The 25,257-nt window shown below is 48.0% G+C and overlaps 9 protein-coding genes and 2 non-coding genes across 12 annotated transcripts; 4 read left to right on the top strand and 7 right to left on the bottom strand.

The window, feature by feature from the left end:
* Positions 1 to 12: 12 nt before the first annotated feature.
* TRNAH-GUG lies at positions 13 to 84 on the bottom strand. Its single transcript has one exon. It is a non-coding gene; the product is annotated as a tRNA-His (tRNA).
* Positions 85 to 126: 42 nt separating this feature from the next.
* On the bottom strand, positions 127 to 2,839 carry LOC112349539 (pentatricopeptide repeat-containing protein At3g02330, mitochondrial-like). Its single transcript, XM_024684120.1, has 2 exons — positions 2,481 to 2,839; positions 127 to 2,415 (listed from the first exon to the last, which is right to left on the bottom strand). The coding sequence occupies exons 1-2, from the start codon at positions 2,606 to 2,608 to the stop codon at positions 300 to 302; spliced, it is 2,244 nt and encodes a 747-aa protein (XP_024539888.1). The 5' UTR covers positions 2,609 to 2,839; the 3' UTR covers positions 127 to 299.
* A 149-nt stretch (positions 2,840 to 2,988) lies between these two features.
* Positions 2,989 to 7,085, top strand: LOC9660366 (4-alpha-glucanotransferase DPE2). 2 transcript variants are annotated; one of them, XM_024684336.1, is made up of 22 exons: positions 2,989 to 3,400; positions 3,450 to 3,591; positions 3,683 to 3,738; positions 3,800 to 3,927; positions 3,991 to 4,120; positions 4,166 to 4,362; positions 4,408 to 4,486; positions 4,539 to 4,577; positions 4,626 to 4,745; positions 4,800 to 4,901; positions 4,958 to 5,041; positions 5,111 to 5,353; positions 5,404 to 5,529; positions 5,584 to 5,658; positions 5,705 to 5,776; positions 5,832 to 5,939; positions 5,998 to 6,095; positions 6,158 to 6,317; positions 6,372 to 6,470; positions 6,527 to 6,724; positions 6,774 to 6,867; positions 6,924 to 7,085. In XM_024684336.1, the coding sequence occupies exons 1-22, from the start codon at positions 3,020 to 3,022 to the stop codon at positions 7,052 to 7,054; spliced, it is 2,862 nt and encodes a 953-aa protein (XP_024540104.1). In that variant the 5' UTR covers positions 2,989 to 3,019; the 3' UTR covers positions 7,055 to 7,085. The 2 variants fall into 2 exon arrangements, with proteins under 2 accessions (XP_024540104.1, XP_024540103.1); XM_024684335.1 differs by having other exon boundaries at positions 4,539 to 4,745.
* A 2,038-nt stretch (positions 7,086 to 9,123) lies between these two features.
* Positions 9,124 to 9,830, bottom strand: LOC112349620. Its single transcript, XM_024684354.1, has 2 exons — positions 9,726 to 9,830; positions 9,124 to 9,672 (listed from the first exon to the last, which is right to left on the bottom strand). The coding sequence occupies exons 1-2, from the start codon at positions 9,768 to 9,770 to the stop codon at positions 9,166 to 9,168; spliced, it is 552 nt and encodes a 183-aa protein (XP_024540122.1). The 5' UTR covers positions 9,771 to 9,830; the 3' UTR covers positions 9,124 to 9,165.
* Positions 9,831 to 10,071: 241 nt separating this feature from the next.
* On the bottom strand, positions 10,072 to 12,116 carry LOC9660365 (ubiquitin carboxyl-terminal hydrolase 8). Its single transcript, XM_024684180.1, has 8 exons — positions 12,072 to 12,116; positions 11,922 to 11,973; positions 11,024 to 11,820; positions 10,793 to 10,964; positions 10,506 to 10,729; positions 10,338 to 10,456; positions 10,182 to 10,273; positions 10,072 to 10,138 (listed from the first exon to the last, which is right to left on the bottom strand). Exons 1-6 carry the CDS (start codon positions 12,114 to 12,116, stop codon positions 10,352 to 10,354), a joined length of 1,395 nt encoding a protein of 464 aa, XP_024539948.1. The 3' UTR covers positions 10,072 to 10,138; positions 10,182 to 10,273; positions 10,338 to 10,351.
* LOC9633836 (pentatricopeptide repeat-containing protein At3g12770) lies at positions 12,117 to 14,393 on the bottom strand. Its single transcript, XM_002979132.2, has 4 exons — positions 13,673 to 14,393; positions 12,560 to 13,603; positions 12,238 to 12,508; positions 12,117 to 12,178 (listed from the first exon to the last, which is right to left on the bottom strand). The coding sequence occupies exons 1-2, from the start codon at positions 14,391 to 14,393 to the stop codon at positions 12,591 to 12,593; spliced, it is 1,734 nt and encodes a 577-aa protein (XP_002979178.2). The 3' UTR covers positions 12,117 to 12,178; positions 12,238 to 12,508; positions 12,560 to 12,590.
* A 213-nt stretch (positions 14,394 to 14,606) lies between these two features.
* On the top strand, positions 14,607 to 16,063 carry LOC112349608 (pentatricopeptide repeat-containing protein At1g19720-like). The gene is made up of 5 exons (XM_024684324.1): positions 14,607 to 14,815; positions 14,867 to 15,081; positions 15,155 to 15,303; positions 15,355 to 15,635; positions 15,691 to 16,063. The coding sequence occupies exons 3-5, from the start codon at positions 15,156 to 15,158 to the stop codon at positions 15,736 to 15,738; spliced, it is 477 nt and encodes a 158-aa protein (XP_024540092.1). The 5' UTR covers positions 14,607 to 14,815; positions 14,867 to 15,081; position 15,155; the 3' UTR covers positions 15,739 to 16,063.
* LOC9633835 (probable tRNA (guanine(26)-N(2))-dimethyltransferase 2) lies at positions 15,816 to 18,500 on the top strand. The gene is made up of 13 exons (XM_002979284.2): positions 15,816 to 15,908; positions 15,956 to 16,297; positions 16,352 to 16,570; positions 16,626 to 16,713; positions 16,769 to 16,890; positions 16,937 to 17,076; positions 17,132 to 17,204; positions 17,259 to 17,347; positions 17,399 to 17,504; positions 17,563 to 17,775; positions 17,829 to 18,023; positions 18,086 to 18,163; positions 18,226 to 18,500. Exons 2-13 carry the CDS (start codon positions 16,130 to 16,132, stop codon positions 18,439 to 18,441), a joined length of 1,707 nt encoding a protein of 568 aa, XP_002979330.2. The 5' UTR covers positions 15,816 to 15,908; positions 15,956 to 16,129; the 3' UTR covers positions 18,442 to 18,500.
* Positions 18,501 to 18,591: 91 nt separating this feature from the next.
* LOC9633834 (mitochondrial uncoupling protein 5) lies at positions 18,592 to 19,583 on the top strand. Its single transcript, XM_002979283.2, has one exon. It carries the CDS (start codon positions 18,593 to 18,595, stop codon positions 19,496 to 19,498), a length of 906 nt encoding a protein of 301 aa, XP_002979329.1. The 5' UTR covers position 18,592; the 3' UTR covers positions 19,499 to 19,583.
* A 2,515-nt stretch (positions 19,584 to 22,098) lies between these two features.
* TRNAY-GUA lies at positions 22,099 to 22,187 on the bottom strand. The gene is given in 2 exon segments: positions 22,099 to 22,134; positions 22,151 to 22,187. It is a non-coding gene; the product is annotated as a tRNA-Tyr (tRNA).
* Positions 22,188 to 22,343: 156 nt separating this feature from the next.
* On the bottom strand, positions 22,344 to 25,157 carry LOC9660363 (LRR receptor-like serine/threonine-protein kinase FLS2). Its single transcript, XM_002979131.2, has 2 exons — positions 22,865 to 25,157; positions 22,344 to 22,792 (listed from the first exon to the last, which is right to left on the bottom strand). Exons 1-2 carry the CDS (start codon positions 25,077 to 25,079, stop codon positions 22,380 to 22,382), a joined length of 2,628 nt encoding a protein of 875 aa, XP_002979177.2. The 5' UTR covers positions 25,080 to 25,157; the 3' UTR covers positions 22,344 to 22,379.
* Between the last annotated feature and the right edge of the window lie 100 nt (positions 25,158 to 25,257).

The following is a 25,257-nucleotide window of genomic DNA, read 5'->3' as shown; positions in this document are numbered from 1 at the left end:
AAAAGGGTTTAATGTGGCTGCTGGGATTCGAGCCCAGGTCTCCACGGCCACAACGTGGAATTCTCACCACTAAACTACAGCCACAAGATGTGATAAATTTTGAGAAACATCTGAATATAATCTAGAGATTCTCGTAAGATTGTCACCAACATTGGAAATAAATCCTCGTGAACAGGACTCTCTCTCTTATCAATGATCGTGTTCCCAAACCTCTTCTTCGTTGGCACTGGCTGCAAAACAACCTGGATTGGTAGGCTGTGCTGCAAAGTTTCGTGTCACGACCTCTGCTCCAAAGTGTTCTATCCCCGGCCACTCTCCAAGATATCACTCTGCGAAGAATGCTGGAGGCTCGTAAGAACTACGTGAGCCGCGTCGTCTTCCTCGTCGAGCTCTAGAATCCGCTTTGCCGCATGCTTCCCCAGCTCAAAGTTCCCGTGGACACTGCACGCGGCCAAGAGCGTCGTCCACAACACCACGTCCGGCTCAAACTCCATCTTGCTCAAGAACTTCTCGGCCTCGCCCAGCCGCCCAGCCCGTCCCAGCAGATCCATCATACACTTCCAGTGCTCGGCCGTGATCTTCACTCCATAGTCTTGCTCCAGACCCACAAAGTACTCGTAAGCTCTCTCCACACTGCCGCAGTGGCTGCACGCCGAGAAGACGCTCACGAAGGAGACGTCGTTGGGCATGACGCCGTCGAGTTGCATGAGCTGGAAGAGCTCCAGTGCCGCTTCTCCACAACCATGGTGAGCGTGAGCTCCCACCATAGCCGACCATGCAACCACGTCCTTCTTTGGAGTTCTCTCGAAAGCTCTCCTCGCGTCTCGCATGTTTCCACACCGGCTGTACGCTTTGAGAAGTGCCGTGTTGATCGTGTCGTCCTGCTCCAACCTCAAACTTAGAGCTCTGGCCTCGATCGACTTGACGAGCGGGAGCTCCGAGCAAGCTTCCAGCACCGACACCAGCGTGAATTTATCCCCGGGAACTCCTTCCAGCTGCATCTGTCGATAGAGTCCCACTGCCTCGTCGAAGAGTTCCCGTCTACTCAAGGCTACCACCATCCCGTTCCAAGCCGCTACCTCTTGCTCCTGCTTCCTACCGTGGAAAACTCTGCAAACTTCCTCCAAGTAGCCACACTCCGCGTACAGCGACCGAATGGCACTGGAGAGAAGCTCGTCGAATTCCAGTCCGGCCTCCATGACACGAGCATGGATCTTCTTCCCGACCTCTAGAGCCTTGCATTCCGCACAGGCGTAAAGAACCGTGACGAACGTAACCGTGCTCGGAGTTATGCCTTCCAGCAGCATCTTGTTGAAAAGCCCGACCACCTCGCTGAAAAGCCCGTGCTGGGAGTAAGCACCGAGAATCGTCGTCCAGGAAACCACGTCCTTGTTCTCCATCCTGTCGAATGCCTCCCACGCGTTTTCGAGGCTTCCACACTTCCCATACAGGTCGATGATCGCGTTGCCGAGAACGGTGTCGGAGCCAAGTCCGCTCTCCAAAACCAGCGCGGCAACGAGCATTCCATCCGCCAGCGAACTTAAGCTTGTGCACACGTCGATGACGCTCGCGAATGTGACTTTGTTTGGACGAACACCTTCCAGCTGCATTCTTCGGAACACCTGGAAGGAATCCTTCACGCGGTCAGCTTGAGCGAGCGATGAAATGAAAGTGTTCCAGAGAACCACGTCCCTGTTCTGGATGGTGTCGAACATTTTACTCGCTCGATCCATGCTTCCGCACCTGGCATACATGATCAACAGCGCGGTTGCCATGACAATGTCAATATCCAGGCCGAGCTCGACAATATGATCATGAAGAAGCTCACCTTCTTGCAAAAACTCCCGGCTCGCGAAAGAGTGGAGCAGCGTCGCGACTGTAACTTTCTCGGCTCTCTCTCCCTCGTGAAGCATTCGCTTGAAAAGTTTTACTGCCTCGGCACAGCTTCCATTCTGGCTGAGAGATGCTAGCATGACGTTCCAGGAAACGATGTCTTTGGCTGGAATTCGCTCGAAAGCCGCTAGAGCATCGTCGATACTGCCACACTTTCCATACGTATCAACGATCGTATTCCCGACCATGTCCGCTCCTTCTAGTCCGCTCTCACAGATTTGTCCATGGACAAGCTTTGCCTGTGACAAATCCCGTAAGTTGGCACAAGCTTTGAGCGCTGCGAGGAATGTTATACTGTCCAGAGACAAACCTTGAAGCAGCATCGCTTTGAAAAGCTCAAGGCTCCTTCTCCACTGCTGGTGCTCGCTAAACGCCGATAGCATGGAGTTCCACGACACAAGATCTCTTCCTTCTAGCGCGCAAAAAATCGTCCACGCCTCGTCCAGCCTCTGGAACTTGCCATAGAGATTCACCAGAGCTGTGCCGACAAGACGATCCCTTTGAAGATCTCGCTCGACTATCCTGTCACAGAGGAAATCAGCCTCGTCTTCGCTAGAGCAGGCGCCGGCAATGGATATGAAACTCACCTTGTTTGGCAAAACACCCTCCACCAGCATCCTGTGGAAGAGAAAAAATGCCTCGCCGCGATGCCCCAGCCGGGCAAATGCCGAGATCGTCGCAGTCCACGCGACCACGCTCTGGATTCGCAGCTCATCCAGCGATTTCACGGCGTCTGAGAGAGATCCACAACGTATGAACATCTGGACGAGCTCCTCGGCAATGAAATCGTCAATCTCAGCCCTGTTCTGGATCACCTGCGCGTAGATTTGCCTGGCACGGCCGGAATCCGCCCCGCATTTGCGCGCCATGCGTGGATTTTCAAGCCCCTGGGTTCGATCGAGAGCTCCAAGGCTTGCACAGCCCCTGGCGATAGCTCTGGGAAAAGAAAACCTGATAGAAGCGCGCAATCCTCCACGCATGAACCCTAATATTCGAAGGATATACCACTATGCTAACGTGCATATGCCAGTGTGCTACGTGTCACTAGTGTCATGAGTCTCGTGTTCGATACCAGGCTCTTTTGTTCTTTTCATGGGGAAATGTCCTCCATTCACCGCGCGACGCGATGGATGCGCCAGGGATGGATTCCTCGCGCGCGATCGATCGAGAGAGGGCAGCGGAGCCGCGGCGCGTCAGTCTGCGCTTCCGGATTCCATATTTCACGCAATGGGGCCAGAATCTCATCGTCACAGGTTCGCATTCCTCGCTCGGCAGCTGGAATCTCCACCAGGGACTGGCGATGGTTCCACACCACGACGAGGAGCTCGGCGAGCTGGTCTGGACCGCGCAGCTGGCCGTGCGCGAGGGATTCCAGGCGCGCTACTCGTATTGCGTTGTGGATGACAAGCGCAATGCGGTCAGGAGGGAGGCTGGAATTCCCCGGAGCTTTGTTCTTCCGGATGGAATTCCCAATGGCAGCATTGTTGATCTATATGATCTCTGGCAGGTACTTTTCTTGATCAAATTTCTTTGTTGTAGCGAATTTTTATCTACAGGAAGGCTGTTCTCCAGAGAGTTTGCTGTCACGCAGTGCTTTCCGTGACGCAATTTTTAGAAACTCCAAGCCTAGTAGCACTTGTGAGGAGACTAGTACTCCCTCTACCGGCAGCTATGGCGCCGAGCTCCTCAAAGATCGTGGTACGTTTTCTAAAGCTTTTGGATCATAGTTTCCATCGTTATTTTCTCGCTTATTTGTTTGTTTCTCAAAGAAAGGGTGTTGTTTGAACAGGAAAAATTGGTGTCTGCTTTCAGCTCAGTTGTTCCATCTTAGAGAATGGGCAAACTGTAAGAAAATTCACCACTCTATACGCCTTTTGGTTTTCTTACAACTGGAACGTTAATGCAGGTTTATGTTACTGGAAGTTCGAGTTCTCTTGGAAGCTGGGACTATGAATCAGCACTTAAGCTTACGAGAACGGGCGATTCAAGCTGGCATGGCTGCTGTGCAATCGATAAACAAGACTTTCCCGTGAAATATCCTACATTTTTCATCATTCTTTTTCCTTGATTTTCTATTGTTGACCTTGACATAAGCACGTACATCTACTTTCTGAAAGATCTCCGTGGAGAAGTGACGTGCGAGCTTGGCGATGGCCGCAAGTTGTCACTTGATTCTACATGGAGAAAACCATCTTCCCTGATCATAGTATCGGATGGACATTTCAAGGTTGGCTTGGTAATCTTTGAAAATGAAGTCACATACTTTTTCCAGGGTGATCTGTGGAGAGGTGCTGGCCTTGCCATCCCTGTTTTTTCAATAAGGACGCATGCGGACGTTGGAGCGGGCGAGTTTTTGGACCTGAAACTGCTTGTGGATTTAGCAGTGAAGTCTGGATTGAGGCTTCTACAGTTGCTACCAGTTAATGATACTTCCGTGCACGGGATGTGGTGGGACTCGTATCCATACAGGTAAATATGTCACACCTGAGATTTGAGTGATCCTTCGTTGCACAGCTCACTTTCAGTATTCGCTCTACACCCGCTTTATTTGAGCTTGGAAGCCATGACTGAAAGATTGCCTCAAGAACTCCAGGTTTGGTGATTGATTTATTTGAGGGTGATAGCAAACTGATGACGCATTACAGGACGAGATTTCCCAAGCAAGAAAGAAGCTCGATCTAAAGGTTAGCCTGACTTTAGTTTACTCAGTTATTGACTGTCTCCAAATGCAGGATGTTGACTATGAAGGAACCATGAAGACAAAGCTGTCTATAGCTAAAAAGATTTTTCACATAGAAAAAGAAGCCGCGTTTAATTCCTCAAAGTTTAAGACTTACTTTGACGAAAATAAGGTGAAGTGGAAAGCAACTGTGGAAATCCTTTGTCTAAAGCTTCTGATTTTGCAGCACTGGTTAGAACCATTTGCTGCTTTTTGCTTTTTGCGTGACCTTTTCGGCACCGCTGATCATTCTCAATGGGGTCGCTTTTCAACATTTTCGCCTGAAAAGGTAAACTACTCTTATAAGGTAAACAAACATCATTAAAATTGTGCCTTTTGCTACAGCTAGAAAAGCTTGTGTCTCCTTCTTCTGACCATTACAACTTGATCTCTTTCACATACTTTCTTCAGTATCATCTTCATTCTCAGGTTGTTAATTAAATATGCCACTTTTTGCTTTCTACCACTTAATGTTTTTTTTTTTTTTTTTTTCCCCAGCTCACTGAAGCGTCTGAGTACGCTCGAAACAATGGCGTTGTTTTGAAAGGAGATCTTCCCATTGGTGTCGATAGAAACAGTGTGGATACATGGGTGTTTCCCACATTGTTTCGAATGAATACATCGACGGGTGCTCCTCCAGACTATTTCGATAAGAACGGGCAAAACTGGGGATTTCCTACTTACAACTGGGAAGAAATGTCCAAAGATAACTTTGCATGGTGGAGAGCTCGTTTAACTCAGGTTTGAACGGACACATTTGAGATTCTCCACACAACTCATTTTTCTTGCAGATGTCCAAGTACTTCACGGCTTACAGGATTGATCACATTCTAGGATTTTTTCGCATCTGGGAGCTGCCTGCGCACGCTGTTACAGGTCTTACGGGCAAGTTTCGACCGTCGCTTCCATTGACGCAGGTAAACAGAGTTTGGCAACTTAGTGAAATGCTTATGTACAACTTGATTTTGCAGGAAGAGCTGGAAGCACAAGGAATTTGGGATTTCAATCGTCTTAGCGAACCATACGTTCGATGTCATACTTTGCAAGTGAGCTTGATCAAAATGTTTCACTCGCTCTAACTCCCATTACCAGGCAAAATTTGGAGACGCGTGGTCTGAGATTGCGTCCAAGTATTTTGATGAGTACGAACATTTGTGCTACAAGGTGTCGTTTCTCCTTTCACCGCATTTCTCTTAAATTCTAACCGGCGTGTTTGCAGTTCAAGAAAGAGTACGATACAGAAAGGAAAATTCTTGGAGCTGTTAGTCAACTTGAAGACTCGAAAAAGCAGGAACAAATCAAGGGTGCATTGTTCGACCTTCTACGTGTAAGCAGCATCATGGAAATTAACCGGTTTTCTCTAGAGCCTCTTTTTGCATATCTAGGACGTTGTCTTGATGAGGGACCCAGAGGACAGTAGAAAGTTCTATCCGAGATTTGGAATGGAGGACACATCAAATTTCAAGGAGCTTGACGAGCACAGGTACTTAGTGTAGTGTTTTTCTTCCCTTCTTCGAAATGACTCGGTGGTTTTGCTCTATGCAGCAAGAACGTCTTGCAGAGATTGTACTATGACTACTTCTATCACAGGCAAGAAGGCCTCTGGCGCGAAAACGCTTTAAAAACGCTTCCAGTTTTAATGAGCTCGTCTGAAATGCTAACTTGTGGAGAGGACCTTGGAATGGTCCCGGCATGCGTTGCTCCGGTAAGCAAACTTGTATTCCAATGATTGTAAGACTAAAAAGCAAAAACTTTCCAGGTTCTTAACGAGCTTGGCCTGCTTGGACTGAGGATCCAACGGATGCCCAGCACTCCAGGCCAGGAGTTTGGCAATCCACTGGAATACGAATACATGACGGTAACTAATCACAGCATCCAACAACATGATCCCTGACATTTGCCGGTGTTTACAAGGTCTGTGCACCTTCGTGTCATGACTGCTCGACTATGCGTGCTTGGTGGGAGGATGACGAAGGCAGACGAATCCGATTCTACAAAGACTATCTGGGAATGAGTGAGTCCCCTCCTGCTCAGTGCGTACCAGATGTGGCGCGAGTTATAATCGAACAACACATGAAATCGCCGTCAATGTGGGCCATTTTCCCTCTCCAGGTACGTTTGCAAAGTTTCTAAAAGTTTGCTAAGTTGACTTGTGCTGCAGGACCTTCTTGCTCTCAAGGAGGAGTATACAGGCCGACCGGCCAACGAGGAAACTATCAACGATCCAACGAATCCAAAGCATTACTGGAGATTCAGTAAGTCAATGCTTGCTTGTTTTGCCGAGATTTCTGACTCACTCTAAAAAATCCAGGGACTCTCACTCATGTGGAAACTCTGCTAGAAGATAGGGAGCTCATTTTTTCAATCAAAAATCTGGTGGAAAGCGGTGGGAGAGGTACTAAATCTCTAGAGAATGGCTTTGAAAGTAAGATGAAGCTCTAAAAGTAATGAATTGCAAAGCTTTTCTATACGAGATCATCGAAGGAAAACTCGCCGCCCCACTTCTCCAACGCCAGATTGTCCACCTTCGTTTCAGTCCCTTGCGAATTCTTGAAAGTCATCTCCCCGCTAGTCGCGCAAAACCGCACCGAAACGAAGATCACGGACTCGTTCACCGGCGTGATCAACAACGGCTCGTCCCGGAAGCTGATCACATATACCTGGCAGCCATGCTTCTTGTGGTATCTCTGCGCCATGGCCTGCAAATCATCGTCACCCTCCACCGCGAGCACGAATCCAAACTTCTCGAAACCATAGCGGACTTGAATCTCGAGACAGTCCTCCTCGTCGAGCAGCGCGAGCCCATCCTTTGATACTTTCGTGTGAGCGAGGACGATGGCATTTGCGAGAGGGTATGCTTCCGCAAGAACAGACTTAATCCTGGCGAAGAACGCGAACTCGCGGCTGTACTGCGAGATCTCATCGCCGCACATCGTCGCCCCGTCCAGAGCCTTGATCGTTTGGATGATCAGCCACTCCCTCGCTAGCCGGACCCGAGGATCCGGAGCTGGGCCTGTGATCGTCCCCTGTCGTTTGATCACGCAGCGGCGCAAGATGAGACTCCGGAGCATTGGCGATGAAATGCGAAGGTTGTACTTCAGGCCGCCATGATCTTGTTGTGGCGATTCCCTCGCCGCAAGAACGCCGTCGGCGATGAGCTCTCGAAACTCCGCCACCTTTCCAGCATCGCACTGGAGGCCGCTCGTCTGGAGGAACTGGAGGAGATCACTGCTTCGCTGCTTGAATCTCTCCAGAGCCCGCTTGTAACCAGCTCGACTGAAAGCGTACGCACCGAGGTCGCTGTGATGTGACCAGAGATCCTGGGTCTTGAAAAACTCGTGAGCGACCACTCGATCGAGTACCACCACGACTAAGCCTTTGTGGCCGCCTGTGAACGCCACCACCGCTTCAGCCAAGCGCGCCACCTCGAATCTCTGCGCCGCCGCTGGAACGAGCTCGCCGGCTGCTTGGATCAGCAACCTTTTCACCTCTTGCCGCGTGAAGCCTTGGCATTCTGCAAGATACTCGTCTGGAAATGGCTCGCGCGTGATCATGCTGCAACCATCGTTACAACGCCGACTTTCGAGGAGATCCTTCACCGTCTCGATCCCAACCAGCAGCAATCCTTTCAAGTTGTAGTCGCCCATCCTTCTCCTCATGTTCCTGAGCGTGCTGAAAAACCTCTCAAGGCACTCGGCGGAGGCACCCAGCAACGATTCAGCTCGATCCAGAATGAGCGTCACGGGGACCATCTGCGACGCCGTCTTGAGAAACAGCATCCGGAAGCTCAAGTCGGTGTACTCGTCTTGCGCGGGGCGAGCTCTGAAGAGCTGCGGGCACTTGGCGTGCAACGAGTCCCAAAGATGTCCCCAGAACTTGCTCTCGCTCCAATCCTTTCGGAAGAACAGGCCATCCAAGTAAACCACGATCGCGGAGAGGCGCTGCCGGACGGCTTGCGCGGCCGTGGTCTTGCCGCTCTGGCGCGGGCCACACAGCACGCAGTACTTGCCTTGGGAGAGCATGGACGCGACCTCGGCGATCGCTGGAAGTGCATTCACGTGAAAGTTGACGGAGGGCCGGACTATGGTGCCGAGGGCGAATGATTTGCGGCGAGGGCAGCTTCGCTCCACGCGGTACTTGAGGCCGGGCTTCAAGCTTTCGCAGCTTTGCATCGCCGCTGGTGCTACCAATCCGTCCTGGACGACGGAGATCTCCATGAAAGGCACCGAGAACTGCATGGATACCAGGCTCTTCACTTCGTCAACTTTGGTGCCTGGATTGAAGGACCAGGCGCTGTTGAAGCCGTGGACGTTCATGACAACGCTCTCCTCCTCCTCGCCCCACTTGCGCTTCGCCATTATAACCCTGGTTATAATTTATTATTAAGAAAAAAAAATTAAAATCTTAAATTCTATTCAAAATTAGTACGTTTTCATTTAGTTAAATCACAATAGATAGTATGGTACAAACTCATAAACTTGGAATTATTTTGAGTGAGCATGCAATAATAGTAATAAGAATAAGAACTTTTCTCGATTTTATTACTTATTCTTCTAACAAAGCTTGAGGACAGTAAGTGAGGCTTTGCATAGAAACACAAAGTTGTTGCCTGTGTAGTTAAATGCAGTGGTGACAATCACTTGTCCAATTGAGTATGCAAAATCTCCAATGCCTCCATTTACAATGTATTTGTTCGTTAACAGTGTAAAATCTGTATACCCTGCCACAGTAAAATATCCAGAAGCTGGTGTGGTAAAATTAAAATCGGCCTGAGTAAATTCCTGGCCTGCGCTGGGAACTGCAGTGTATCCTTCCATGCGACCGATTTCTGGAGACGTATACTCAAAACTTGAGGTTAGCTTGCGATTGAAAGCAAAAGTATAGCCAAAACTATATGGAGGGAATTGACGTGCAAGCCCTGTCACAGGAGTTTCGTTAACTTCAAGAGAACTGTTGATCGCGGTACGAATGGTATGAAGATAGAAATCAAATTCGAGCAACCTTTGTTTATAACCATAGCATGTGGAATTTAGTAAATTTATATCTAGAGATAGAGCTAGCTGCAAAAACAAAGGGAATTATTGACAAGTAAAGAACCTATTCGTAAAATTACCTGTGTGAGTGAAACGATTGCTAATACAACTAAACAAAATTTCATTGTGGTGCCCAAGCTGGAGTAAAACTTACCAGAGATCTTATTATATCGCTAATAGGTACCAAAACTGGTGGTAACCAAACAAAGTTGAAAAAAATGTAAAAGTTTGGTACAAAATAAAATAAAACAAAGAAAAAACTTGCCTTTTAACTCCTCTGATAAAAGAGGATGTAGGCTGAAGAATCAACCGGGTCCTGTACAGAAGTAACGCTACTATCGTTGTAACAATACCAGCCATTGTCAACACTTCTACACGTCGCGGTGTAGTGTCCATAGCCTAGTGATCCAAAATGCGAGCAAACACCATATAAATCATACGTTGCCTGCTGTTGGGACAAATGCCTCTTGGCAGTCGTGCTGCAAAAATCAAGCTATAGTAACAGTCTTCCAATCGAAAAAAAATGAAATTTTTACCTCATGAAACTGCTAAGATCAAGTCCATTGAGAGGATACACAACGGGCCGGTCATCCTTTCTGTAGGAGCGTGGTTCTACACCATAGAATCTCTGAGAAACAAAAGAGAAGAGAACACCATGAGATTGCTTGAAGAAATTATAAGCCAACTTTTACCTTGATGTGGAGGACTAAGACCGAAGGAGCCCTGTAAATGCTGAGTTTCTTGGTAGAGATTTGTGGAGCCTGCAGTTAAGAGAACGAGGATGAAGAGATGTAGATCTTTGACGATGCATCTGTGTAAAGTTCCCTTATTATTTGATAACGAGGATGAACTCTACGTACCTTGCAACCGGAACAATAGTACTTGTTGGACGGGTCCAGTGTCTCGGGAGCGACAAACGCCGAGAGACAATCCTCGATCGTCATCCTCGAGCGGCTGCTGCCGAAGGTCCTGAAGTTATCAGAGCCACCGCTCTTTGAAAGTGGGAGTGACAAATCCAGGAAAGGATCAAAACAATGCGACTTTCTGTGGCACACCGAGCATTCTATGGCACTCTGCAGCTGTCCTGTCAGGCAGGAAATTGTAAGCTATCAAGAAGAAAAACAAATAAAGAAACAAAAAAGTTTACCGCAGAAGATATCCTGAATCACGGAGTTGTTCCACATTTTGTGATGTTCCCAGCAAATATCTGCAATCTCCGCTTCCGGTGTTGTGGGAGGAGGCTCTGGACATTTTGGACGCCCGGGTGGTTTTCGATTCAATGCTTCATGAAGCCCATCAATAATTGTTCGCATCGCCTCCTGCATTGCATTTTGATATATGAAGGGAACAAAAAACCAAATGAAAGAAGATCTCGTACCTGAGCATCGTGTTGTCGATTCCCAGCAAACTGGGGTGACAAGCCTTGCAAGCTCTGTAGAAGCATTGATGCACTGGCAGTCGAGTAGGATGGTTTTCCACAAAGGTCCTTGAGAAGCTGGCGAAAAGAATAAGCCAGCATTTCGGACAAGCTAGCCGTGTCTCTCCTGCTCCTCGCTGCGGCACCTTTGGTTTGGATCAACTCGGAAAACGGTCCTAGAATTGCTGACGAGAGCGGGACTGTGTGTGCCAAGCACTGCAAGCAGCTGTTTAAGAAGCAAGTGTTCCCCTCGTTCATCAGACCCACTAGACCTGCGACTTGCCTTCCCTGAATGGAAGATCTGCTGTTCAAGCTGTTGCTTCTACTTCCCCGGGAGTCTTGAAAAGAGGACTGTCTCGTTCGCAAGTTCATCTCAGTAAATGACTGTGAGAGCCCGGTTCCCGACGACGAACAGCCCCCACTATTGCTCAGCCTGCTACTCGATCGGCCACCTTCTTCGTATTCATCTTCACCGCCTCGAGACCCTGGTTTCTTCCCTGGCTGTCGCAAAGGCATGGAGGAAGTTGAAAAATCATTCCATCCGTCAGCTTCGTCTTTGGTTTCTATAGCCCTGACTGAAATCCTGCTTGGGAAAACTGGCTCGTCCTTAGGAGTTGTTGAGGACTGCGTGGAAATGCTGCTACTCCTTCCATATCTAAGTTCGTGAAGATCAGAAGCCGATGGCCGGCTCGTCTCTGCAAATCTGCTGGCTGAACTCGTGCTGGAGTTCCTCCTGCTGCTATTTGGAGCCGAGGTGTCTACCAATTCCTTCTCAAAATTACGAAACAAGGAACTGGCCCTGGATGAGTCCCTCCTGTGCTCTGGAGGTGTCCGACTAGGCCTGGTTTCCTCAACATACCTTTTGGGAGCCAGCCTTTTAAATTGCACGGGTAAAACGGCTGTGTCGCTGCCTTTCATGCTACATTCTCCATTCCACGCACAATGTGCCTAAAAAACGCGACTTTTAGAGAGTGCCATGCTACGATTGCTAAAAAGAAAAAGCGCTCACCTTTGCTTCGCGCTGCTGCCTTGCCGCCAACCGCCCTCCGCTCATACACGTCACCCCAAAAGACAGGGCTCTTTTTTGCGTCAACCCTAACTCGGGCAGTTCGAATCCTGGACAGATGAAACACGAATATTCACCACTTTGATTTGAAGCAAGGAAGCACGGTTACCTCACGACGAAGAAGAAATGAAAAGAGAGCTGGTTCCTCTTTGCACGAACTAGGAGAGCTTCCTGGAAAACCAAGAGTTACGACTTAGAGCTTTGCAAACCTTAAAGAAGTGGCAGAAAAAACAAAGGCTGGCAAACCTCACGCTTGAGAAAAGAAGCAAAGCTCCTGGAAGTTCAAGAGTTAGAACTAATCAAGAAGAAACACAATACTTATCCTTACGAAGAGAAAGAAGTATAGAAAGAAACGAGCTGGTTCTGCTTTGCACGAAGTCCTGGAAAAAAGAGTTTAGTAGCATTAGAGAGTTGAAAATAATTTTGCAAACCTGTGATTCTGAGGGAGGAAAATGGAGGTGGTCACCAGCAATCGTTGCACGTACAGGATCCATCGCGGAAGACATGGTAGCGGCTGAAGTCTCGGACAGTGATCTCTCTTTTCGTGAGCTTGGAGATGTTCTTCGCCGCGGTGTGGCAGTCAGGACACACACTGAGGTTGCTCACGACTCGCAGTGGCGTTCCCTGTTTGGTACTCAGCAGTCCGAAGCCAATCGCCAGCCTCTCGGAGTGGTCGGACGATGGATCACTTTCCTCCGCAGCATTAACTTCATGTAACTCCTGAAGAAGATTTCTGATGGCCTGAGTCTCTGGATGTAAAGAAGCTTCTCCTTCCACGAACTCGTGAACTTTGTTTCTGACTTCGATGTAGCTTCGACCGGATGTTTCTTTCATCCCCCGCTCTTCCATGGCTCTTCTCACTCGTTTGGCTTCGTCGTGTTTGCCAGCGAGAGCGTACATGCTCAAGAGGACCACGTAAGGAGAAGCACTCTCCGGTAGCATTTCCAGTGCCTCCTCTGCGACCCGAGGCCCCTGTTCCAAGTTCCTGTGAAGCTTGCAAGCTCCCAGCAGTGTCATCCAGGCGATGAAATCCGGATAGAGCGGCATGGTCCTTACAAGTTCTTCCGCGTCTTTCAGCCTTCCTGCTCGTCCCAACGAATCCACCATGCAAACCCAGAGCTCTAGAGTCTGCTTGATACCGTGGTCGTCGCTCATGGTGAGAAAGTAACTCCTGGCATCATGCAGCAAACCGGTGTGAGAGCAAGCATGCAAAATGCTGGTGAGAGTCACATCGTTAGGACACACACCTTCCAGATTCATGTCGCGAAACAGCTCCAGTGCCTTCCGACCATGCCCGGTCCGGGCATACGCCAAGATCACGGCGCTCCATGAAACAACGTCTCCTCTAGACAGCGTCTCAAAGATCAGCTTCACGTCCTCCAAGCTCCCACACCTGGAGTACATGTTGAACAGCGCAGTGCTGAAAATCACGTCAAAGTCGTAGCCAGCAGCTCGTTGGTGGACAGATTTTCCCACTGCGAGAGCCCCGAGATCAGCACAAGCGTCAAGAACACTAGAGAAAGTGAACTTATCCGGCCTCACACCTTCGCAGTCCATCCTCCAGTAGAGCTCTAGTGTGTCCTTGCCATGCCCGTTCTCGGCATACGCAGCAAGCATGGCGTTCCAAGCCACTCGGTCCTTCCTTCTCATCGCGGAGAAAACGCTGCTAGCTTCTTCCAGGCTGCCACACTTGGCATACATGTCAAAGAGTGCCGTGGTGACGATGGTGTTGAGCTTGCGACCCGAGAGTTTGATCTGTTCGTGGATCTTCCTGCCTTGATCCAGATCTCCCAGGCTCGAGCACGCGCTTAGAGCTGTGGAGAATGCAAAGCTGTCCATCTCTACGCCTTCCACGCCCATTCTCTCGTAGAGATCCAAGACCTGTGAGGGATCCCTGTTGTGGAGAAGCGCTGCCATCATGATGTTCCACGAGAACTCGTTCCGGCGAGGAATCCCGTTGAAGACGATCCAGGCCTCTTCCACGCTCCCAAATCTCCCATACATGTGAACCAGGAGATTGTTGACGAAGGTGTGGGATCGATCCAGCAGCGCGCTGGCCAGGAACTCCGCGTGAATCTGGCGGCCGAGAGAGAGCGATCCCGCCTGCGAGCACCTCCGGACGAGAAATGCGTAGCCGTCGGTGTTCTCCGCGAGCGGCGAATCGGCAAGACCTAACTGCTGCTTTAGGCGGAGGAATCCCGAGCTGGAGCTCACCGATTTGGAATGAAGATGCGTGGCGCTACTCCCGATTACTACCCCATCCATAGCCAAATATTTCTAGGGTTCTTGAGAGTATCGAATAAAATGGAGGGAAAAAGCCAAGCTCCTGGTCCAGGGTATGAGATTGCCCGGGCGCTGAGGCTCTTCCGCGATCGCTCCACTCCAGACAAGGTAGCATTCCTCTCAGCTCTAGATTCTGGCCGCGATCTCTCCTCCGGCCGCTTGAATCACTCCTCTGGGCTAGAATGCGGGCATGAGATCGGCAGTCCACAAGAAAATCTCGTGTTCTGGACGCGTCTATTTGCGGAGCACGCCAAGAAAGGCCAGATGGAAGCGGCGTTTCTTTCGCTGAGGCGGATGCTGAGCGAAGGAATCCTGCTCGATCGAGTCGCCGCTTCGATCGTTCTCAAGGCCTGCCACAGGCTCGAGCTAGGAGAAGCGATCCACTCCTGGATCGACGAATCCAGGTTCGCGGTGGATATTTTCGTCTATGTAGCGCTCATTCACATGTATGGCAGATTCAACCGGGTGGATCGCGCGGAAGAAATCTTTTTTGCGCAAGGCGATCATTCATCCGCGGTAGCCGCTTGGAATTCCATGCTAGCGTCGTATGCCCGGTGTGGGCATTCCAGCGACGCGCTAGAGCTATACGAGACGATGCAGCTGCTCGGGATCAAACCCAATGGCATCACTTTCGTCACGGCTTTAAGCTCGTGTTCTTCGATCGACCATGGTAGGCTCCTTCACGCTCACATTCTCGAGAGTGGCTTCCAAGCCCATGCTATTGTTTCTAACGCACTTCTCAGTATGTTTGCGAGGTGTGGCTGCCTAGACGATGCTGGCGTGATCTTCCGGGAGATGAAGAACCGAGACTTAGTTTCATGGAATCTGATGATCGGCCTCCAGCAAGAAGAACACTGCGCTCTCCGGTGTTTCCAAGCCATGCTGCTTGAAGGTTTGTCTCCAAACAGGATCACGTTTCTTGCCATTCTGAAACTCTTGGCAGGACCATCGAATCTCCGGGCTGCGAAGAAGATCCATGGCTGGATCCGTGAGAGCCTGCTTGAATCCAACACGGAAATCGCGAACAGTCTCTTGAGTGTGTATGGTAAGTGTGAGAGTTTGGACGACGCGGTGATGGTTTTTGACGAGATGATCCACAGGGACATTGTGAGCTGGAACACTTTGATCGCAGCGTTTGTACAAAACTACCATCACGATCATCGAGCTGTGGAGCTTTTGTGGAGAATGCAGCAACTTGGCGAAGCTCCGGACCGGATCACGCTCGTAAGTTTGCTCCCGTCTCAAGAACTGACGACGATGCATGCTGTTCTTGGTGTAGCTCGCGATTGGAACTTGTCGATCGATGGTGTCGTTGGCGACGCGCTGATCCACACTCTGAGCTCAAACGGCGACATCGAATCGGCCGCGCTCCTCTTCGACTTCATGGGAAAGAAGGAGGATTTAAATCTATCATCGTGGAATGCGTTGATCGGAGCAACATCTCGGCGCTCTGGCGATAGCACCCTCGAGATCTTCCGGAGAATGCAGCAGCTCGGGGTAAATCCAGACTCCATCTCCTTCTCAAGCGTGATCTCTTGCTGCAGCCACTTTGGTCTCCTGGATCACGGCGTCCAGATCGCACAATCGATCGCTCCAGACTATGGTATTCTCATTAGCCTCGAAAACTATAGCTGTGTCGTTGATCTTGTTAACCGTGCTCTGTTTTAGGGTCCTCCTTTAGGGTTTAAGGAAGCCTAGGGCTTTACTCTCGCGGCGAGATGGAAGAGCCGGCTGTGGCGGACAATGGGAAGCGCAAGAGGGATGGGAATGGAGCTGCACCGCCGGACACCAAGCACAAGGTGGATGTGTCGGAGTATCGAATTCTCCGAGAGGGCGACGCGGAAATTCTACAGCATGGGAACGATGTGTTTTACAACAAGACGCAAGTAAGTGATATGTTTTTTTTTCTTCTTTGATTTAGCGGTGTGTTCTTCTACCAGGTTGTCAACCGAGATATGTCCATTGCGGTGCTTCGATCGTTTATAGCTAAGCGTCAGGAGGAGCACATTGCGAGACAAGCTGCTATCAAAGCTAGGAATTCAAAGGCCGCGACTGAAGAAGTCGTCGAAGTTAATGGTAGTGCTGGTGAAACTTCTACCAAAGTGGAGGCGACCTCTAGCTCTGAAAATAACATCGCGAAGCCGATTCGTGTGCTCGAGGTACATTGTTTCTCGGACTTGGTTTATTTTTTCTCTTAATTTTTGTTCTCTCTAGGCTCTAGCAGCTTCGGGATTGCGCGCTTTGAGATATGCCCGAGAAGTCGAAGGTATTGCCTCCGTGCTTGCGCTCGACAGTGACAAAGGTAAGGCTTCCACTATGTGCTACATGAGAGGTGTTTGAGCGTTTTTATTTCGCAGTTGCGGTGGAAGCATGCGCCAGAAATATCAAGCTGAACGGATCTGTTGCTGCATCTAAAGTAGAAGCTCAGCAAGCTGATTCACGGGTTTATATGCTTACTCATGAGAAACAGTTCGATGTGGTAAGTTTTGCATCAGGTGAATGCGGCGCTCTATAAAGCTGTGCAGGTTGATTTGGATCCATACGGCTCGCCATCGATTTTTCTGGACTCTGCGGTTCAGACAATCGCCGATGGTGGCATGCTCATGTGCACTGCCACTGACATGGCTGTCTTATGTGGTAACAATGGAGAAGTCTGCTACTCCAAGTATGCTTCACGGGCTTATTCAAGTATATATGTGTATTTATGTTTGTTGTCACAGGTATGGGAGCTATTCTCTTCGTGCAAAGTATTGTCATGAAATGGCTCTTCGAATTTTATTGGCGACTATCGAGGTTCGTGGTCTTCTTATTGTTTGTAACATTTTTATTCTAACGTTTGAGCTTCAGAGTCATGCCAACAGATACAAAAGACATATAGTACCAGTACTTTCTCTTTCGGTGGATTTTTACATTAGAGTTTTTGTGCGCATATATACGTAAGTAGCTCTCGTATCGTTTAAGTTGATGTGAATCTGTGCACCATACAGATCGGCAAATGCAATGAAGCAAACACCCAGCAAGCTTGCTTACGTATATCAATGCGTTGGATGTGACAATTTCTGCCTGCAACCCTTGGGTCGAATTGTGCAGAAGGTACTATCGACGCAATTCTTTTGTATTTGACACTTCTTTCTTTTTTTTGGTGATGAAGAACAACAGCACTCGATATTTACCTGGTCTGGGGCCTACTGTACAACAGCAGTGTGAGCACTGTGGCAAAAACTTCAACATGGGTGGACCAATGTGGGCCGCTCCTATTCACGACACAGAATGGGTATCCGCGATTCTTTCCCAAGTTTGTGAAGCAAAAAAGCGATATCCCGCGTTTGACAAAATTCATAGCATACTAACAAGTGTGTCGGAGGTAAAGTATTTTGCTTTTGAAGTCAAAAGTATAACTGGCGCGTGTTTTTGCAGGAATTAATAGACGTACCACTTTATCTGAGCATCCATGAATTGAGCGCAACGCTCAAGTGTACACCTCCTTCGGCTATAGTCTTCCGCTCTGCCGTTTTGAATGCTGGCTACCGCATCTCGGGAACCCATGCCTCCCCTCTTGGTTTCAAAACTGACGCGCCTATGGAAGTGATATGGGATATCATGCGCTGTTGGGTGAGCTCCTCTCTCTCTCTCTCTCTTTTCTCTCGCTCTTGTTTCTTACAAGTCGTATGCAGGTCAAAGAACACCCCGTCAAAGCTCAAAAGGAAGAAACTCCCGGAACCATTATTTTAAGCAAGGAAGCTAAATTACAGGTGCTTCGTAGATTTTTTAGCTTAAGCGAGATTTTTGTTAATGAACTCTTCGTGTGCTCCAGGCGGACTTCTCTCGAGCTCGTGGTGCTCAAAGCAAGGCACAAATGAAAGGCGTTGCCCGGTTCCTTCCCAATCCAGAAGAGAACTGGGGACCAAAAGTTCGTGCAGGCCGGCACATCAAGCCCAAGCATGGCAACCTCCTCAACACCGCCACCGAAGGCAAGAGTTTTGAGAATCCAGCCGAGAGCGACGACAAGCAGAAAGAGGCCGGGTTGTAACGCGGTACCAAAGGTACGATTTTTTGAGTTTAATAAACTGACAAGGTTTCGCAGCCGTAGATCTATGGCCTCGCGATTCCGACGCGGAAAACGCTTCCCATTGAGGTGGTCTCGACAGTTGTGAAATAGGGCTCTGGTTGGCGTAGAGAGAATGGGATGGAAAGGCTTTGTGGAAGGCTGGATAGCTTCAGTAGTAGCAGGAGTGTCGACGCATCCGCTAGATTTGATCAAAGTCAGAATGCAGCTCCAGGGAGAACAGGGAAAGATGCAGGAAAGCTACATGAATCCATTCGTGATGGGAGCGAAGCTCGTCCGTGCAGAAGGATTTGCAGGACTCTACGCTGGTGTGTCAGCGGCAATGCTGAGACAGACTCTATACGCCTCGACGAGGCTGGGGATTTACGACATGCTCAAGCACAGGTTGAGCGGCGATAGTGGCTCGGGTGGCGGAGTTGTAGGTGGTGCGGATCTTCCACTCTTTCAGAAGGTTGCTGCTGCTCTGATCGCCGGAGGGATCGGTGCCGCAGCTGGAAATCCCGCGGACGTTGTCATGGTGAGAATGCAAGCCGACGGTAGGCTCCCGGCGAAAGAACGCAGGAGCTACAGGAACGCTTTCGACGCTCTCTCCCAGATGGTGAGAAACGAGGGGATCCTGTCGCTGTGGAGGGGCTCCTCTCTCACGGTCCAGAGGGCGATGATCGTCACCGCGGTGCAGCTTGCGAGCTACGACCACGTCAAGGAGACGCTGGCGTTTTACAAGATCACCAACGAGGGCATCGCCACGCACCTGGTGGCAAGCTTGACGTCGGGGTTTCTCACGTCGGTGGTGTCGGAGCCGATCGACGTGATCAAGACGAGGGTGATGAACATGAAGGTGGTGTTTGGGAAGACGCCGCCGTACAGGAATGCTATCGATTGTGCCATGAAGACGATCCGGTCGGAGGGAGTGCTTGCGTTGTACAAGGGGTTACTTCCGTGCTTTGCTCGGCAAGGTCCATTTGCGGTTGTGCTCTTCATCACGCTGGAGCAAACCAAGGAGATGCTCAAGGATTTTTGAGATCTTAATGATTTTGAGATCTGTCCTTTCGTGTGAACTTTCACATTTTCTGAAAACAAAGTAAAGAACATTTCAACTTGTCATATACTGATGTAGTTAGTTTCCAGAGTAGTGAGTTAAATATAATAAAAATGTGATTCTTAATAGTTATGTTTTTTTTTCTCAAAAAAACATTTAATTGAAATTAATGTTTTTCAATTTAATGCATACTATCTCATGGAGAATGAATATTAGTATTAACATCTTTTTTAAATAAAAATAATAATAATTTTTAAAAATATATTATTTATATTAATTTATAAATTTGTTTTGTCTTGTGGGCTTTTTTCAAACTAGTATTAAAAGATAATATTTTTAATTTAAGAATTGACCTTTAGTTTTTTTAAAAACTTAATTTTTATATGCTATTAGTTGAACATAATAGATTAAAGTGTTTTAATCTATTGTAAACTTTTATTAATGTTTTGATGTTAATAACTATTTTCCAATATTAATAAAATATAAAAAATTATTAAACAGAAAAACTCAATAATCAAAATTTTCAATTAACTTTTATGTTCTTTATTAAAATCTTTTAAAAAACACTTTGTGAAATGTCAATGTTTTAAGCAATGAGTTTCAATTGAACTTTTTTCAAAATCATTCTTTTCTAACTATTCATTATATCATATGAGTTTTTAGAATAATAATCTGAAATATTTTTAAAAGATATAATCTACCACAATAAATTTAAAAATTATAAAGCTACATTAAGTAAAAAATTACTTAATACAATTAATTTTTCCATATTACTAGTTTATATAGATATATGAGCATTTTAAAGTTTTGAATTGGCAAAGGCAAATTAAATTTTTCTAAAATTCTAGAATAATAGCTAAATTGAATATATTTTATAATAATAGATTAAAAGATATTTTATCTATGATATAAAACTAGTTAATAAGCTATTAAATTAATGTATTTTTTAACACAAATTCAAAATTATAATTTTTTTAAAGAACATTAATAATAATATTTCTCCCATAGTAATCTTATTATCTAAATGATAATTAAAATTTACTTATAAGACCTATGATAAATCTTTGGCACCCTTTGTGGATTAGATTATCTCATTTCTATTGGAAATTTTGTGAAACTATTATCTACATTTAATTTACCTTTTTTTAACTTTATCTAAGTTAATTCTTCAAATACCCTTAAGAACTGGCAGATCAGAAATTTATATATTTCCCCAATGAACAATAAGTTTTATAAGTTTTTGCCTGCTCTCACTTGACATTTATATAGGAAAAAAACTTTTACATAGGTTACTACCTTTAATTACTCTTCCTTCTATGTTTATTAAATGATCACCTTTTTGTGACATGCACATCTAGCTACTGACATTACCCAGTCCATGGAATGAGCATGAAGGGCACCAACCAAAAGAAGAATGGGAGAAACCATTGTTTATGTAATAAAATGTAATTATGAATTCTCCACTTTTAACCTTTTGAACTATAAAAAGCTGGCAAAATAAGAGCAACGCAATTAGGTCTGCTATGGAGGAGTACAGAGAGAAGCCTTTCTGGCGGCAAAAGGGGATGAGCACGAGCGCTATGGTGGAAGAGATTACACGAATGTGCTCAAGGTACGAGAACCTAGGAGCTCCAGAAAAGGATTGGGCAGCGAAGGTTTACTCACCTCGAGCCACCACAGAATGGCTCTTCCAGGTGAACAAGATCGAGGGCGAAGGCTTTGATACCTTGCAGGAGACCCAACAAGCAATTCACAAGGATGGAGTCCTGGGTATGGAGATGCACGACGACTGTGACGAGAGAATCAAGAACGTCTGGGGGCTGAATCAAGCACTGGTTCCATGGTTCTTTCGACCGGGCGAGGAGAAATTTGGGAGCGGAGGGATTGGTTTGCTTCTCGAGTCTCACAAGTCGATGTTTTGTTTCACTCGTCCCAGCATCGCGGGGAGATTGAGGAACTTATCCGAGGTTGTCTATGTAGACACCAAAGACGGCAAGCATTTCTTCATGAAACCCGAGAGAATCGATTCAGCGCTCAGGGGTCTCGTGAGGAAGACGAGCAGAGATCTCAGCAAAATTCTCAGTGGCAGCAGATCACAGGAAGACAAAATCACGAAGCTACTCAAACTCGGCGGGAGGTTCTTCTTCCAGTACGAGAGCATCCATCCCTTTGTGGATGGAAACGGGAGAACTGGAAGGATCATGCTGGCACACATCTTGCAGAGTGTGACAATGGTTTCTCCCAATGTTCTTCTGGTTGACAAGGCTCGAGGAAGCTGGCGAAAGGCTCCCGATTTCGTGGACAGGGATGACTACCTGGAATGTTTCCGGATTGCTCAGGGCTCGGTCGATGAAGTCCCAAGGGACATCACTGCGATGGTGATCGAGGGTGTTTACGTGGGATGGAAAAGATTCTTTGGTGCCCTTGAAGCTGCGTTTCCCAGCATTCGCGTTGAGAATAGACTGGATCATGCTCACTCGAGACAATCAAGTCCTGTCGAAGATGATCGTCCAAAGAAACGAAGAAGGAAGAGCGATAAAAGGTCTTAAACATTGCAAAGCAATTGCTTTGCATTAGAAATTTCCGATCTGCCGGAATCGAACCAGCGACCTAAGGATCTCTGAACAGCAAACACTACAGTCCTCCGCTCTACCAACTGAGCTAAGATCGGTTGTCTTTAACAAATAGAAGTTTAAAGTTCTATAAGCTAATAGCGCGAGATTGGGTTCTATCGGATTCACTGCTAGAAATGCGGCTCTGGTCGGAAGGAATGACATGGACAAGGCGGAGAAGGATTCGATCGAAAACCTGGCATGTCACTCTCATAAAGGTATGGAGCTTTTCCTCGGTTTCTGTTCATTAGCTATAGCTTATCAGAGTGTGCTTCAAAGTTTTGTCTTCCGGGAAATGTATATGGACTTGGAGAGGAAATGAGTGATCCTATAGGCTTGAGTTGCTGGTCACATCTGAGCTTCGCGATGGAATTGAGAACTTGTCGCATTGATGGTCTCATTGCTGGAAGAAACGAAGTGCATAGCAAAGCGACCCTGATCACCTCCAGGATCTCGAGCTCATAATATTGCGACTGTGATCCAAGCCTAGGATCAACAATCTTGGAGACTGCCAAAGGGAACGAGTCTTGAACCCACTCTTGAAGTGTGGAAGTGATTCCAAACATTCCACTCGTCGGAGACTTGCCTGTTACTAGCTCCAGCAAGAGAATCCCATAGCTGTAAACATCACCTTTGGTGGTAATGCTCGCAGAGTTTCCATATTCTTGGAAAATGACACAGAAACAACACATTGTCAGGACAATGGATATCGATACAAGTTTGATATAGTACATACCAGGTGGAGTATATCCAATGGAGCCTCTAAAAGCACTGATCGTTGCATGCTCGTCCGGTTGAGCGATCCTTGAGATGCCAAAGTCTGTGACGTGGGGCTGGAAGTCCAGATCCAAGAGAACATTGGCCGGCTTTAGATCGCAATGTATGATCGGTGAATCAAACTCTTGGTGCAAGTAAACCATCCCGTTTGCCACGCCGAGAGCGATAGAAAACCTCGTCTCCCAGTCAAGCGTGCCACCTTTAAGATGCTGCTCAAGGCTTCCATTGGGTAGAAACTCGAGAACGAGAGCTTTGGCCTGGCTCGACCAGCAATGTCCCAGCAATCGAACAAGGTTCCTGTGTCTCACTTGGCTAAGAATCTTCACTTCCGCGAAGAAACTCTTGCTCACTTCGTTACCAGCCATGTCGAGCCGTAAGAGCTTGACTGCTACAAACTCTTTGTTGAGTTTGGCTTTGTAGACGCGGCAGAAGCCACCAACACCGATGAGATTTTCCTGGGAGAAATCATCCGTGATGTTTCGAAGTTCCTCGGCTGTGAAGGACATAAGTGGCCCGGCATATTCTCGTAGCTCTTCGGCGTGATCATCTCCCTCTGCCATAGCGACTGGATTATCTCGAGAGAAACAGCAACGTAGTGTCAACCAAGTCGCGACCAAAATCACCACGAAGCACGAACCACCAATGGAAGCCGAAATGATGATGATCCTTGCCTTGTTACCACCAGCTTCTCTGGAATCACACGTCCTGTTAACTGGGGCTCCACACAGTCGTGCGTTTCCAGCAAACGATTCTTCCGTGAACGACTTTAGAGAGCCTTCGTCGGGAACACGACCTTCGAGGTCGTTCATGGAGAGATTTAACGAGACCAAAAACCTTAGCGATCCGAGCGAGCTTGGGATGGAGCCTGTGAGCCGATTCAACGAGAGGTCCAGTGACTGCAAGCCCACGCAATCGCCCAAGCTCTCGGGGATCTCCCCGGAGAAGTTGTTCCCCTGGAGAGAGATGTTTTGCACCACCTGGAAATCGCCAAGCCAAGCTGGTATCCTGCCGCTGAGGGAATTATATGCCAAGTTAAACGCGAGCTGGATGTTCTTGAGGCTGGCAAGAGTGGAAGGCAAGCTGCCACTTAAGCGGTTGTGCGAGAGATCCAAGTTGATGAGCCTCAAATTTCCAAAACTTGGTGGTATGCTCCCGGAGATGATGTTGTGATCCAAAGTTAAGTTGGTCAGGCCAAAGCTACCAATGTTTTGTGGAAGAGGACCCTCGAGCTGGTTGTGTGACAAGTCTAGAGTTCCCAGGCTTCGGCATCCGATCATTTCTTCCGGAATCCTTCCCGAGAGAGTGTTGTTGTTGAGATAGAGCTCCTGTAAGTTTGCGAGCGAGCCGAGAGCTCTTGGAATGTTTCCCGAGAGCCTGTTGCTGGAGATGTCGATGTAGTAAAGGCTGGTCATGTTGCCAATGTGGGGAGGAATGGAGCCTTCGAAAAAATTGGACTGGATGCGAAGTTGCTGGAGAAGAACAAGCCGATCGAGCTCGGGTGGTATGAAACCGGTGAGAGAATTGTTCCTGATGCTCATGATCTGGAGGTTTGTACAGTTCGTGAAGAAAACCGGGAAGGATCCAACAAAGTTGTTCGTGAAGAGCCGAAGGATTTGCAACCTGGAAAGCCGGCCGAGCTCCGGAGGGATAGCCCCGGAGAGAAAGTTTTGGCCGAGGCTGAAATAGTCGATCCTGGTAGCGTTTCCTAGGGAGGCCGGGATGGGTCCTTGGAGGAGATTGTTCCACAAGTCAAGCCTTTGAAGCCCAGGAAGCCTGTCCAAGTGAAGAGGAATCCTACCACTCAGCTGGTTTGATCCGAGCGAGATGTTTGCCAGCGACGAGCAATTCTCCAGAGTTTGTGGAATGCTCCCGGTCAAGTTATTGAGCTCCAAATTGAGAACTTTGAGATGCTGGAGCCTTCCCAGCTCCAAGGTAAGACTTCCCTGGAGGAGCCTGTTTGGCAAGATGATGGACTCGACATGATCTTGTTGGTCACACTGAATCCCTGTCCAGTTGCAAAACCCAGTCCCTGCGATCCAGTTCCTCATCGCTCCACTGCCATCGAGTAGACCCTGCTTCAAAGCTAGCAGCACTTCTTCGTCGCTGTCGCAGCTGATGCTACCAATCCCGAGACCAAAAACCAGGAGAACCATCGCTATGAAAACTCTCGCCATGGCTACACCATCACCGCCTAAGACTTACCATCCCAGAAAAACGAAACCTTGCCTGCTTTTCCCTCTTGAGCTGCTTAAAGTCGCGAGTCGTGATGCCCACGAAGGCATCAGGCCATCAGGTGCGCAGGCTCAACGATGGCAAGCTCATCTGAGGTACTCGCAGGTTGCCAATGCTCTT

The sequence above is a fragment of the Selaginella moellendorffii genome, unplaced genomic scaffold (assembly GCF_000143415.4).
Source record: "Selaginella moellendorffii unplaced genomic scaffold, v1.0 SELMOscaffold_40, whole genome shotgun sequence".
NCBI lineage: Eukaryota > Viridiplantae > Streptophyta > Lycopodiopsida > Selaginellales > Selaginellaceae > Selaginella > Selaginella moellendorffii.
The sequence above is the reverse complement of the archived record's forward strand: the minus strand, read 5'-3'. Positions and strand labels throughout refer to the sequence as shown.

Excerpts from the sequence above, each read along its gene's own strand:
- LOC112349539 (XM_024684120.1), bottom strand. The coding sequence starts at position 2,608 with ATGAGCTGCGAATCCAGAGCGTGGTCGCGTGGACTGCGACGATCTCGG. Across the intron at positions 2,416-2,480 it reads AGGGTGTTTTGCCAAACAAG|GATAGTCGAGCGAGATCTTC; the intron begins GTGAGTTTCATA and ends CCTCTGTGACAG.
- LOC9660366 (XM_024684335.1), top strand. The coding sequence starts at position 3,020 with ATGGATGCGCCAGGGATGGATTCCTCGCGCGCGATCGATCGAGAGAGG. Across the intron at positions 5,940-5,997 it reads CATTGTTCGACCTTCTACGT|GACGTTGTCTTGATGAGGGA; the intron begins GTAAGCAGCATC and ends TTGCATATCTAG. Across the intron at positions 6,318-6,371 it reads TCCCGGCATGCGTTGCTCCG|GTTCTTAACGAGCTTGGCCT; the intron begins GTAAGCAAACTT and ends AAAACTTTCCAG.
- LOC112349620 (XM_024684354.1), bottom strand. The coding sequence starts at position 9,770 with ATGAAATTTTGTTTAGTTGTATTAGCAATCGTTTCACTCACACAG. Across the intron at positions 9,673-9,725 it reads CAATCGTTTCACTCACACAG|CTAGCTCTATCTCTAGATAT; the intron begins GTAATTTTACGA and ends TTGTTTTTGCAG.
- LOC9660365 (XM_024684180.1), bottom strand. The coding sequence starts at position 12,116 with ATGAGCGGAGGGCGGTTGGCGGCAAGGCAGCAGCGCGAAGCAAAG. Across the intron at positions 11,974-12,071 it reads GGCAGCAGCGCGAAGCAAAG|GCAGCGACACAGCCGTTTTA; the intron begins GTGAGCGCTTTT and ends GTAGCATGAAAG. Across the intron at positions 10,965-11,023 it reads ATCGACAACACGATGCTCAG|GAGGCGATGCGAACAATTAT; the intron begins GTACGAGATCTT and ends AATGCAATGCAG.
- LOC9633836 (XM_002979132.2), bottom strand. The coding sequence starts at position 14,393 with ATGGATGGGGTAGTAATCGGGAGTAGCGCCACGCATCTTCATTCCAAA. Across the intron at positions 13,604-13,672 it reads CTGGAGGATGGACTGCGAAG|TGGGAAAATCTGTCCACCAA; the intron begins GTGTGAGGCCGG and ends GGGCTCTCGCAG.
- LOC112349608 (XM_024684324.1), top strand. The coding sequence starts at position 15,156 with ATGTTTGCGAGGTGTGGCTGCCTAGACGATGCTGGCGTGATCTTCCGG. Across the intron at positions 15,304-15,354 it reads CCAAGCCATGCTGCTTGAAG|GACCATCGAATCTCCGGGCT; the intron begins GTTTGTCTCCAA and ends AACTCTTGGCAG. Across the intron at positions 15,636-15,690 it reads CTCCGGACCGGATCACGCTC|CTCGCGATTGGAACTTGTCG; the intron begins GTAAGTTTGCTC and ends TTCTTGGTGTAG.
- LOC9633835 (XM_002979284.2), top strand. The coding sequence starts at position 16,130 with ATGGAAGAGCCGGCTGTGGCGGACAATGGGAAGCGCAAGAGGGATGGG. Across the intron at positions 17,077-17,131 it reads GGAGAAGTCTGCTACTCCAA|GTATGGGAGCTATTCTCTTC; the intron begins GTATGCTTCACG and ends TTGTTGTCACAG. Across the intron at positions 18,024-18,085 it reads GGGATATCATGCGCTGTTGG|GTCAAAGAACACCCCGTCAA; the intron begins GTGAGCTCCTCT and ends AGTCGTATGCAG.
- LOC9633834 (XM_002979283.2), top strand. The coding sequence starts at position 18,593 with ATGGGATGGAAAGGCTTTGTGGAAGGCTGGATAGCTTCAGTAGTAGCA.
- LOC9660363 (XM_002979131.2), bottom strand. The coding sequence starts at position 25,079 with ATGGCGAGAGTTTTCATAGCGATGGTTCTCCTGGTTTTTGGTCTCGGG. Across the intron at positions 22,793-22,864 it reads CATTGGATATACTCCACCTG|AATATGGAAACTCTGCGAGC; the intron begins GTATGTACTATA and ends TCATTTTCCAAG.